Source organism: Taudactylus pleione, unplaced genomic scaffold (assembly GCF_031769625.1).
Source record: "Taudactylus pleione unplaced genomic scaffold, aTauple2 ptg000214l, whole genome shotgun sequence".
Classification (NCBI taxonomy): Eukaryota; Metazoa; Chordata; class Amphibia; order Anura; family Myobatrachidae; genus Taudactylus; species Taudactylus pleione.
This window is the reverse complement of record NW_028284616.1, coordinates 10,228,574-10,241,720: the sequence shown is the minus strand read 5'-3', so window position 1 is coordinate 10,241,720 and position 13,147 is coordinate 10,228,574. Positions and strand designations below refer to the sequence as shown.

The 13,147-nt window shown below is 46.7% G+C and overlaps 1 protein-coding gene across 7 annotated transcripts in view; it reads right to left on the bottom strand.

The window, feature by feature from the left end:
• LOC148517590 (transducin-like enhancer protein 1) overlaps positions 1 to 13,147 on the bottom strand; it is an 88,541-nt gene that overhangs the window by 20,320 nt on the left and 55,074 nt on the right. For all 7 annotated transcript variants that reach the window (XM_088478444.1, XM_088478447.1, XM_088478448.1 and 4 more), the window contains 2 exons: positions 9,057 to 9,204; positions 8,736 to 8,886 (listed from right to left, as the gene is read on the bottom strand). In XM_088478444.1, the coding sequence (XP_088334570.1) occupies positions 8,736 to 8,886; positions 9,057 to 9,204 (299 nt within the window). The remainder of the gene's footprint in view (positions 1 to 8,735; positions 8,887 to 9,056; positions 9,205 to 13,147) is intronic.

Genomic DNA, 13,147 nt, shown 5'->3' with positions numbered 1-13,147 from the left:
GGGTTTATGTGGAGGAGGACCCGAGGCATCCCGGGAGCTGAAAGCTTAACTGTTTGGTGCCTGGATCACTTCAACCACATTTCCCCCATGGTATCCCTGTGGACCCTGAAGACAGACCACCCCATTTAGACGCTCAAAATGAGTCGGTGGAGATACCTGGCTATATTTTGGTGTACCTACCTACTGAAAGGAGGGACGTTTTTATACAGGGACATTTTGGGATCCCTATCATCCATCTGTCCTTTGGAAAACCACCTATTGTTGGACTAAGGGCCTGATTCAGACTTGGGAATAGAGTGAGATATCGCTCTCAACTGTGAACCTGAACAAACCATATTGCAATGCAAGGGGTGTAAAATACATACATTTTTTTACATGTAGGGTAAATATTGGCTGCTTTTGCATGTAGCCCACAAATACTGCACAGCTTTATTATTACTCTACAATTTAGATGTCAGTTTGGAAATACTCCTCCCAAATCTAAATCTCTCTGCACATTTTAAATCTGCCCCACCTGCAGTGCAGCATGGTTTCACCAAGATGATCAGTTGAGAGAGATATCTCTCTCTATTCCCAAGTCTGAATCAGGCCCTAAGTCCTTTGGAATAAGAGTGGTCTGGTGCAGTTACTGAAGACACCTTGATGTGCCCAATATCCAGAGGGAACCAGTGAGTGAGCTACATAGGGGCAACCTCAAATTATTTACAGTATGAGGTGGCGGTCCACAACATCACATTAAAGATACTGCTATACATTTGAACACAAGATGATGGCTGTGAGTGTGATGTGTGGGGGGCATCCCCATTAATCTTTATCTACATTTACTTTGGGAAGTGTTTGATTAACTTTAGGAGGATATTTCAAGGGACGTATTGTATTTATACTGTATACTTACCAAACAGGATTACGCAAATGCAAATGTGCCTAATATATATTTTTTTATATTGCTACCTATGTAGTGTTGGCAACATGTGAGATGGGCAAGTCAGTTATGGGGTGAATTTTGGGTCGTGGGGGCCCTTAAACTGCTCTGGCTGGACCTCTTTGGGGCATCACCACTTAACACTTTATATCACTCTGTTTATGTTACATTTTCACACGTTTATTTTTCATTTTTCTAACACTTCCAACACTCCAACCACTTCCAACCACTCTCACTTACAACACTTCACTGCTATCTTTTTATTTCATTTTGTGTGGTGCTGCCCTGGGGTGGTTTGGCTGGGATGGTTTGGGGGTGCCCCAGACCTGAACCCCCATAGTGTTAGGGACTTACCCGATGAGGTTAACTTGACGCTGGTGGGTATGCTCATAATTTTGGCCAAATTTATGCCAAAAACCTAGAATATTATGTATAATTATTAATGGTTGTATGGTGCATCTGGTCTCTTTTTTTCTATGTTATAGTATTAAGTATCAGCTAGGTAGCACATCCCATTATAAAGAGCTAGGGTATGCAGTCCAGGTCCCCTTCCCCTAAAATATGTGAGATGGGACAAACTCTGCATAGATATCAAATGCTTCTCCCTCTCTATGCAATAAACAGGAGCAGATGCGCCAAGAATACAACAGGATGTGTGACTTCACTAGTACTTCTGCAAAAGACTCAAAAAGCTGTACAAAACTCATACATATTAGAGTAAATGCTGGAAAACAGGATTTTGGTACTTACCGTTAAATCCATTTCTCCGATTCCACAGGGGACACTGGAGCTTCATGACAGTGGGGTATAGACGGTGGGTTGAGTTGAGCCTGGCACTTTAAAAATCTACAAGTGTGACTGGCTCCTCCCCCTCTATGCCCCATCAACCCCAGTTTTAAAGAACTGAGCCCGAGAGGAGACGGAGAACAGACTGAAGAACAGAGAAGGAGAACAGGAAAAGAAACATCCAACATACTGACACACTGCAAGAACACAGCAGGCTGCAGTGATAAACAGTCACACAATAAAACAGACAAAACTGCAACAGAACTGAAGCAGAACAAACAACTGAGAACAGGCAAGAAGCACTGGGTGGGCGTCCAGTGTCCCCTGTGGAATCGGAGAAATGGATTTAACGGTAAGTACCAAAATCCTGTTTTCTCCTTCATCCACTAGGGGACACTGGAGCTTCATGACAGTGGGGACGTCCCAAAGCTACCCTCCTGGGGGGGAGAGTGCTGAACGCCCTGCAAGACACTACGACCAAAATTTGAAGCAGAAGCCGCAAAAGTGTCAAATCTGTAGAAACGTACAAAAGTATGAACCGAAGACCACGTCGCTGCCCTACAAAGCTGTGAAGCCGAGACACCTCTACGTGCCGCCCAAGAAGTACCCACAGAGCGCGTAGAATGCGCAGAAATGGATACCGGCGGTGGTCGAGCAGAAGCAACATATGCCTGACGAATAGTCAGACGAATCCACCTGGCCAAAGTTTGTTTAGACGCCGGCCAGCCACGCCGATTAGCATCATAAAGGACGAATAGAGCCTCTGATTTACGTAGCCCCTCAGTACGGGACACATAAATGCGAAGTGCCCGAACCACATCCAAGGAGTGAGAATCCCCAGAAGAGTCCGACAACGCTGGCACTACAATCGGCTGATTCAGATGAAAACCCGAGACCACCTTGGGCAAAAAGGAAGGCCGGGTACGAAGTTCCGCCCGATCTTCGTGAAAAATCAAGTAAGGGGAACGGCAGGACAAGGCTCCAAGTTCCGACACACGTCTGGCCGAAGCCAGGGCCAATAAAAGGATCATCTTCCAAGTCAAATACTTCAATTCCACCTCCTGCAAAGGCTCAAAGGTGGATGACTGAAGAAAAGATAAAACAAGATTCAGGTCCCAAGGAGCCGTGGGTGGCACAAAGGGGGGCTGAATTCTAAGAACCCCTTGAAAAAAGGTCTGAACCTCCGGAATCAGAGCTAGGCGACGCTGGAAAAAAATAGAAAGAGCAGAAATCTGCACTTTAAGCGATCCCAAGCGTAACCCCGCATCTAGGCCTTTTTGAAGAAAAAGAAGAAGACGTGGTAAATGAAAAGAGGAAGTGGAGGATCCACGACCTTCACACCAGGAGATATAAGCCCTCCAAATGCGATGATAATGCGCTGATGTTACCGGTTTTCTAGCCCTAAGCATGGTAGGAATGACCGACCTAGGAACTCCATGGCTTCTTAGGATGGCGGTTTCAATAGCCACGCCGTTAAACGAAGCCGCCGTAAATCCGGGTACACACATGGACCCTGTTGTAGAAGGTCCGATCGTAGCGGAAGATGCCAAGGTTCGTCTGCCAGAAGGAATAAAAGATCGGAGTACCAAACCCGACGAGGCCAATCCGGAGCCACTAGGATGACGGTGGACGACTCTCGTTTGATCCGCTTGAGAATCCGAGGGAGGAGCGGAAACGGTGGGAACAGGTACACAAGGCTGTACGGCCAAGGGATCAGTAAAGCATCCGCTCCCACCGCTGCCGGATCCATGGTCCTGGAGCAGTAAAGGGGTAGTTGATGATTTATCCGAGATGCCATCAGGTCTATCTGTGGCTTCCCCCATCTGCAAACCAGTTGATGAAAGACCTCGGGATGAAGGGACCACTCCCCGGGATGAAGATCCTGACGACTGAGGTAGTCCGCTTCCCAGTTGTCGACCCCCGGAATAAACACTGCTGAAATGACCTCTACGTGTCTTTCTGCCCACAGAAGGATGCGACTGGCTTCTCTCATTGCCATCCGACTGCGGGTTCCCCCTTGGCGATTTATGTATGCCACTGCCGTGGCGTTGTCTGATTGTATCCGAACCGGAAGTCCTCGTAACAGAGGAGCAGCCTGTATCAAAGCTCTGTAGACTGCCCGCAGTTCGAGAACATTGATTGGTAAGAGGGACTCCTGCTGCGACCAAAGCCCCTGGAAGTGATTGTCCAGAACCACCGCTCCCCATCCGCGGAGGCTGGCGTCCGTGGTGACCAAGGTCCAATTCCAAATTCCGAAGCGGCGACCCGCTAACAGATGCTCCGTCCGAAGCCACCAGAGCAAGGATATGCGGGTCCGGGGAGACAGACGCACCAGCCGATGCATCTGTAGGTGGGACCCGGACCACTGAGACAGAAGATCCAGTTGAAATATTCTGGAGTGAAATCTGCCGAATTGGATGGCCTCGAAGGAAGCCACCATTTTCCCCAGGAGACGTATGCAAAGATGCACAGATACTTTCCTGGGTCTGAGCACTAGACGAACCAGCTCCTGTATGGCTATGGCCTTGTCCCTTGGCAAGAATATACGAAGCAGAACAGTGTCTAGAATCATTCCTAGGAACTGAAGTCTCTGGGACGGCATCAACTGAGACTTCTGGAAGTTCACAATCCATCCATGTTGAATGAGAATCTGATGTGTAAGGGACACTTGGTGTAAAAGGACTTCTGCCGTCGGAGCCTTGATGAGTAAATCGTCTAGGTACGGAACTATCGTCACCCCCCGAGAGCGCAAGTGAGACACCATGACGGCCATCACTTTGGTGAATACCCTGGGAGCTGACGAGAGACCGAATGGCAGGGCCTGAAACTGGAAATTAGCTTCCCTGATGGCAAATCTGAGGAAAGCCTGGTGAGGAACCCAAATTGGGACATGCAGATAGGCGTCCTTGATATCTATCGACACCAGAAACTCTTCTGCCTCTAGTCCTGCAATGACAGAATGGAGAGATTCCATCTTGAACCTGTGAAATGAAAGATACTGGTTCAATGATTTCAGATTCAAAATGGGTCTGACTGACCCATCTGGTTTCGGAACCACAAAAAGGTTTGAGTAAAACCCTTGTTGCCTTTGTGCAGTGGGAACCGCCACAAGGACCTCGGCCAGCAAAAGTTTCTCGATCGCTTGACGCAAAATTAGTTGCTTCAAGGGATCGACGGGCAAACCTGTTGTAAAATAACGCCGAGGAGGAGTGAAAGCGAACTCGATCTTGTACCCCTGAGATACCAGATTTCGAACCCAAGTGTCTGGAGAAGTCAGTCTCCAAACCTCCGAGAAACGCTGGAGGCGTGCCCCCACCTTCGGATTTCCGAGATGGGATGGGAGCCCGTCATGCCACAGGCTTGTCTGCTGGCTTGGGATCTGGACGGCGGCCAATATTTGCTTGACGTCCTCTAGTACGGCCTCCTCGCCCCGCTGAAGACGAACCTCGCGATCGTCCCTGAAATCTTGCCGATGCTCGAAAGGAACGAAAGGAAGGTCCCCTAAACGAGCGACGCGGAGGAGGTGCTGATGAAGGTAGAAAAGTACTCTTACCTCCAGTGGCCAGCGAAATCCATTTGTCCAGCTCTGGACCAAATAAAATATCGCCTGTGAAAGGAAGAGCTTCCACTGCTCTTTTTGACTCCGCATCCGCTTGCCAGGCACGAAGCCAAAGTGCCCGGCGAGCAGAGATCGCCGAAGCAGAAATCCTAGCGCCTACCTGGCCGATATCTCTGGAGGCGTCTCCTAAGTATACAGCAGACTCCTGAATATGTTCTGCCAAGGTAATCAGATCTGCTCGCGGAGTGCTGGATCTAAGACCCTCAGTCAATTGTTCCGCCCACTTTTCCACAGCCTTGTTGACCCAAGATCCTACCAAGGCCGGGCGGAGAAGTGCACCTGCGGCCGTATAATGGATTTCAAAGTGGTTTCTAATCTCCGCTCTGAGGTTTCCTTCAATGTAGTAGCTCCTGGAACAGGTAACGTGGTCTTCTTTGACAACCGAGAAACCGAAGAATCCACAGGTGGCGGGGTCTCCCACCTCTTCCTATTTTCCGCAGGAAATGGGTAAAGAGAGAAGAAACGCTTAGGAATCTGGAATTTACGGTCCGGATTCTGCCAGGCTGCCGTCATCTGTTCATCCAACTGGAGAGAAACAGGGAATGTGACGGCCATCTTCTGTGACCTGGCAAATAAGGAGTCTTCTAACGATTCTGGAGCTTCCTGGCCAGAAATCTTAAGAACTTCCCTTACCGCTAGAATGAGTGCGTCAATACCTTGCAATGCCTCAGGTTCTTGTGAGTAAGTCTCTACGTCTGATTCGTCCAGCATCTCCCCTTCCTCCTGAGACGAGTGATCCGCTGCCGAATCCTCATCCGACTGGAGAACCGCCGGAAGAGCCCTCTTTTTAGAAGAGCGACTTACCGTAGCTTCAGGAGCTTTAGACGCAGAACCCATCACTTGAGCAAGGCTATTCACCGAGCGGACTAAATTCTGAGCCCACGCTGGTTCTGCTAGAAAAGAAGGGTGAGATGTGCCAGGTAGATCTCTGGCAGACTCCCGTTCCCTACGGGAAGCGGCTAATTCAGAAGAAAGGTCCGCCATGACCCCGGCCAAACTATTTATGAAGGAGGGAGTGACAGACTGCGTGTTAGCACTGTCTGCTTCACATGTCTCGCACAGGGAAGACCCTTCGGAGCGAGCATGGGTAAACTTCTTCCTGCACTTAGTGCAGGCAAACAGCTTTTGTGATGCAGTTTTTTCTGTCCTGGATGTCATCATGTACTCACAGACAAGCACCACATACATTTCAGGAATGCAGAAGGAGTATAGGGAGAAGCAGAATTACAATAATAATGCTACTCAAGTATGGGAGCAGACAGAGCAATAAGGGAGGAGCAGAATTTCAATAATAATGCTACTCAAATTGCATGCAGAGCAGTATAAGAGCAGAATTTCAAGAAAATGCAACTCAGTAACAGGGGCAGACAGGCATATAAGGGAGGAGCAATCAATAGGACCAGAAAGTAGTTAAAACCACCCTCTGTATTTACAGACCCCCTGTAGATGCTCTCATCTGCTCCTCTCCCCCTCCGCTCAGTGCCTGCAGTCTGAGGCGCCACTCCCGTTCAGAGCGCGCCAAACTAGCCCAGGCAGTGAAGGAGGAAGAGGAGGAGGGACCCATAAGCTCCTCCCCTAATGGCCGCCGCTTTGTATGCGCGCGGCATACACTTATACAGTGGGACGTTCTGTCCCCGCACTAACAGCGGGGGCAAGCGGCACGACCGCCCCAGTGATAACCGTGCCGGTGCCTTTTACACAAGCACCGGCACGCAGAGGCAGGACCGCTGTGAGCGCGCCTACCTAACAGCCAGCGCCGGTGTTCTATCACAACACCAGCGTGGCAACTGACAGCGGGGCTGACAGCCGCGCGCTGTTTTCAGACCCAGCAGTTATTTTCACCTCTCCTGCTAGTCAGGAGAGGTGTGCTACTCACCGAGCTGCTGCGGCCAGAGCGCTGGGCAGTGAGGGGAGAGCGGGGACCCGGACACAAGCCAGTGGTAGCTGTGGCGGGCCCCGCTGAGTCTGATGACTCCTAACTGCCTAAAGCAGCCTCCCCTCCATAGGGTGACCGGACACAGGCTGCAGTAGCCGTGTGGTCCCCTCTCTGGCGGCTCCCACGATGCAGGCAGACTGTCACAGCTAACAGTCTGCCTGTCCTCTTGTGACTTTGATTCTTTCTATATAAAATTAATATAAGGGCTGGAGACAGCCCCTGTGCACCGGCTCTACTCGGGCACATTCTAAAAACTGGGGTTGATGGGGCATAGAGGGGGAGGAGCCAGTCACACTTGTAGATTTTTAAAGTGCCAGGCTCAACTCAACCCACCGTCTATACCCCACTGTCATGAAGCTCCAGTGTCCCCTAGTGGATGAAGGAGAAAGTATACATAAGTAAGTACCCAAGTCCCTTGGAGCATGTTAAAAGCAAATCGAAGACGCAAATTAAAAAAAAAAGAAAAACACACTCTAATGAACACCTCTGCAGCCTTCTACTTCCCAAATAGGGCAGGAAACATGCTTTTAAAAAAAAAAAAAAAAAAATACTCAAGTCGGCAATTGACTAAGAAGCCCATTTATTAATGATCGCATTTTGCAATGCAATCAGGGCATGCAATACCGCCCCTGATCGCATTGCAAAATGCGATCCTATCTGCCGGATGTATTATCCGGGACATGCAGTCGGGGCTTCTGCGCATGCGCAGTCCCGCGGACTGCACATGAGCGGCGCCCATTGCCGGCGGAGGGATCTGGCAAATCCCTCTGCCGGCTGATATGCGGTAAGTCCCCATAGGCTACAGCGGCTAACGCTATCTTTACTTAGCGTTAGCTGCTGGGGCCAATATCGGGAATGCTTCGCATTCCCGATTTTGATACATTTTGCAGCATCGCATCCCCCATAGAAATCTATGGGGGAGGCGGCTGCCGGCGGCAATAGAGGTATCGCAGCAAGTATCGGAGATACCTGCTGCGGTCCCTCCTTCATACATCTGGGGGATACTTAGTATTTGAGGTAAACCTCAAATTCCCTTTGATAAATGGGCCCCTAATTCTGCTATTATGATGCAGCCACAGCAGCTTTATCACATTTGCATATCTGGGTGTGTCTTAGAAAAATTCGGCAATTCAGGCACAGCCTACTGCTTTATCAACTAGCAACTTGCATCAGGGTTTCAACACCCACAAGACATGTCCCTCCAAACCTTTTCTCCTTCTATATGACAAATATGGGCACATTTCACATAAACTCCCCTTTTTTCGGTTTTTGGATTCGTAAGTGCAAAACATCTGGGCAAGAAACTAATAACGGATTGCAGCTTTAAATAAACAGTAATCTCGCGGAAATTCTGCCAGTTCGGTTAAATGGAAACCTATTACATGACCCCCTGTTTCTCTAAAAATGTCCCACCTCCATTCAACTCAAATTTCACTATCACCACCATAAAATAAGTTTTGCCAACTACTTACCACAGGAAGCAAACTGCAAGGACAGGACACAACTCTCATGAAGATGTAGCTGGTATTTATCAGGTTTCGAAACATGTAAGACTTCAACATTACTGCTCTCCATACCAACAGCCAGCCACTCGCCTGTTGGACAGTATCCCAGTGAAAAGATCTGCAGGCAAAGAGGAAATTTAAAACCCCACTACACATGTGCATTAATCTAAACCACCTTATTGTTATAGGATTATGGCAATGGAACAAAGGTCAGCAAGGGCTGCCAAAGATCAACAATCAGGAATACAATGCTGCCATTTGCTTAAGTTGCTCAGCCCCATCCAGTACCTGGGAGTTGAAGTCATGTTGCTGAAGCTGTCTTCCTTCTCTCAGGTCCCAGCATCGAACAGTATTGTCCAGGCCACCAGTCCACAGCTTGGTGCCATCATGAGAAATGTCTATACAGCTGGCACCATCTGTGTGCCCTTGAAATTGCCTAAAAAGGGAGCCAAAAAAACCCAACATGTCCATAAGAATCATAGAAAGGTTACATCACATGAGATTGATTTCTAGGTTTACCCCACAGTGGCTGAAAAACGTCAACAAACCGTAATGTAGTACAAAAAAATAATTCTCAAAACATTTGAGGGTTTCAGCACCTAAAAACAATTAGAGGATCATTTTGAAACCATATTAACTTATTGCTTGGCAGGAATATAATTCACAACAAATTGGTGAACTGGAAGGCAGTGTATTATTCCTCTAACATGATGGAAAAGTCATTTTCAAGTAACAAGTTCTATTACCATCACTTATTCCAAAAGTGCCAGACAGTGGGGAAAGAGAGGAAATAGCTGAAATAGGAGAAGAGAGTCTGACTCAAGCCAATTATTGGGATAGTTGCAACGGTGTATTAGTGTGCTTTTAAAAAAGCATTTAAAGATTTAAAGGCGTGGAGAGGTTTTGGATGTGGTTGAAAAGGTCATAAGTGTGTAAGTGGTACATTGGAAGTCAGGAGAGAGACCAATACCAGAGTCAAAGGGGACAGAGATGGGTCTGAGAGGAAGGGCATTGTGCAATCAGATTTGAGATGTGTCAGGGGGTGGTGGTGTTGAGGGCGTTGAAGAAAATGGTGAGAAATATGAACTGGATTATGGGAAACAATGAAAGCCAGTAAAGGATTTTGCAAAGTGGTGGCCAAAATTGCAGACACTTTAATTTTTAATGTTTTTCAACTTCGAATGCTTATAAAAACTGTTACACTTCATGCAGTGCAATGATTTATATATCAAATGAAAGGAAATGTAATGCTGAATTCTACAGAATAAACAGAGGTCATTATTTCCATTACAAGGGAAGCTATTTAGTGAAAACAACACTTAGGGTGAAAATCCCTGTGTACTTATGATGTTACTGTCCTTTCAGTATTTCGTTGGGTATCCTTTATTTTTCAAGACAGCAGCACAGCGACAGGGCATTGAGCCAACCAATGTTTGGAGCTCTTCCTTCTTTATTATGTGGTGCCATGAGACAATTATAGCCTCAATTAATTGTCTTTTATTGGATGGACGCCTCATATTTACCAGTTTTTTCAAACGGAACCACAAATGTTCTGTGGGGTTCAGGTCTGGGCTGTTTCCTGGCCATCCCAGCACCTGTATATGTCATTCTCCATGAACCACTGTTTGCATATCCGTGCAGTGTGGCAGGGAGCTGAATCCTGCTGGAATAAAAATGGGGCATTATCTGGAAAAAGATCCCTGTTAGAAGGTAGAAGTTTTGGTTGTAGGATGGTGTCAATGTACTTTCTGCTGTTCAGTGTGCCATCTATGACATAAAGGCGGCCTACAGCATCTGCTGTCATATATGCCCAGATCATAACACTTGTAGGATTCTTTGTTGTAGTTTGAATACAATCTGGATGTACCTCTTCACCGATGCGACGTCTCAAATTTTTTCACATCACTACTAAATATCGATATCTTAGTTTCGTCACTCCATATCACTTGTTTCCACTGACCTTCTGTCCATGCAATGTGTTCTTTTGCCCACTGCTTTTGATTCAGCAATGGCTTTTTTCAAGTAATCCTACCTTTTAGGCCAACCTCAGTTAGTCTTCTCTGTACCGTTCTTGTACTGACAAAAACACTAGTTGCACTCAGGTCACTGCTAATGGCCGCAGATGACATTCATCTGTCCCTGACACAAATTAGTTTTATTCTCCTATCATCAACAGCTGTTGTGCACTTTTTCCGGCCTTTCCCTTCTTTGTTTTGTATAGATTGTGTTTTCTGATAGCGGAAACAAAACTTTCATATTCTTGATGTTGTCACATCCCCACCAACTTCTCTCGCAATTGCTGCATACAAAAGACCATTTTCACGTAACACCAAAATCCTGGATCTCTTCCTGGGTGACCAGTCACCACTTTGCCTGGACGACATTGTTGTATTTATTGTTTACACCGTCAATAGCTCTAAACAATACACACAAACATCCAACCGTAATTGCACTTCAGTAACCAACTTTATGAAACAGCCAAACTGACCTTTCCCACCTTTGAACATGACCTCGCACGTACTCAAATTGGTCCTCAGAACGACGATTCCAATTGGCTGGTAGTAGCCGTTACTACAATCCGCTTCTTGAATCTCACGCATCTCTGCTTCTTTGTCTGACTGAAAGTAGCCTAACTTCCCTTGTAATGCAAATATTTGACCTCTGTTTATGTTGTTGAATTCAGCAGTAAATTTCCTTTCATTTGATATACGAATCATTGCACTGCGTGAAGTGAAAAAGTTTTTATAAGCATTCAAAGTTGAAAAACATTTAAAATTTCGAAATGTGTCCGCAATTTTGGCCACCCATGTATGTGGAGCAGCAGTTTTGCTGGTCATTTAAGAAAGACAGTAACGACAACAAGTGGTTGTGGGGAATGTCAGATAGGATGAAGTTGCAGCAATCAAGACAGGAGCTGATGAGCAAATGTCTAAGAGGTTTGGTAGAATCTTGGGTAATACAAGGGTGTATTCTGGCAATATTTGTAAGATGCAGGTGACAGGACTGGAAGAGAGACTTTGAGGTGATGAATGCAGTAGAGGGTGTAGTCAAGTGTGACACAGAGGCAGCGGCCTTGGCAAAATGAGGAAATCCTGGCAAGGGAGATTTGAGGGAAGGTGGCGATTCTGGAGGAAAGAATGTTGGTCATGTTGAGCTTTAGGTAGGGGTTAGAAGATCCATGTGGAGAGAGCAAAGAGATTTGACTAATGAGCTAGTACAGAAGGGAGAGAGGTGAGTGTCAGAGTAAAGGTGGTACTGGAGTTTGAAAGAGCAAAATAGTTCCAAGAGATACACTATATGGACAAAGTATTTGGCCACACTTGTTAATTACTGAATTGAGTTGTTTCAATCAAACTTGTTGCCAGAGGTGTATAAAATCAAGCACCTAGGCATGCAAACATTTGTGATACATTGCCATTTTTCTGGGTTTGGGCTTGGGCTAGGCCCCTTATCTCCAGTGAAGGGCAATCTTAATGCTTCAGCATACCAAGACATTCTGGACAATGCTATGCTTCCAACTTTGTGGCGACCGTTTGGGGGAAGGCCCTTTTCTATTCCAACATGACTATGTCCCAGTGCACAAAGCAAGGACTAGTTTGATGAGCTTGGTGTGGAAGAACTTGACTGGCCCACACAGAGCCCTAACTTCAATCACATCGAGCACCTTTGGGATGAACTGGTACAGAGATTGCGAGCCAGGCCTTCTAACCCAACATTAGTGCCTGACCTCATATATACTCTACAGAACAAATGGGCACAAATTCCTGCAGAAACACTACAAAATCTTGTGTAAAGCCTTCCAAGAAGAGTGGAAGCTATTCTAGCTGCAAAAGGGGGGCCAACTCCATATTAAAGTATATGTATTTGGACTAGATTCAATTAGTCGCAAATTGAATACCGCCGTGAATGAGCTCCCGGAGCTATTCAATTCAGCGCTCTGTTAATCCCAACTAAGGATTTCTTCTCGCACCACTCATGGAATGCGGGTAAAAATCCGACAAAACTACTGACGCGATGCAGTTTTCTGCTCTTAGCGTGGCAGAAACAGCATAAGGCCAGGCAGTTAAGTTGGAGAATGTCTGTTCTCGCGACTAAACACCATGTTTAAAGGCACGAGAATGAGCATTCTCCAACATAAAAGCGTGCTGAATTGAAAAGCTCTGGGAGCTCCTTCCCGATGCAATTCAGTTCACGTTGAATTGAACGAGCCTTGAATACAATGTCATTACAAACCCTGATGGTGTATTGGTCAGGCATCTGAATACTTTTGTCCATATAGTGTATGTACAGTGAGAAAAGCTGAGAAAATAACCTTGTAGGACTTGCCAAAAGATAGTGGGAATGGAGGGAAGATGTGAAGTATGGAAGGAGATGTTCCA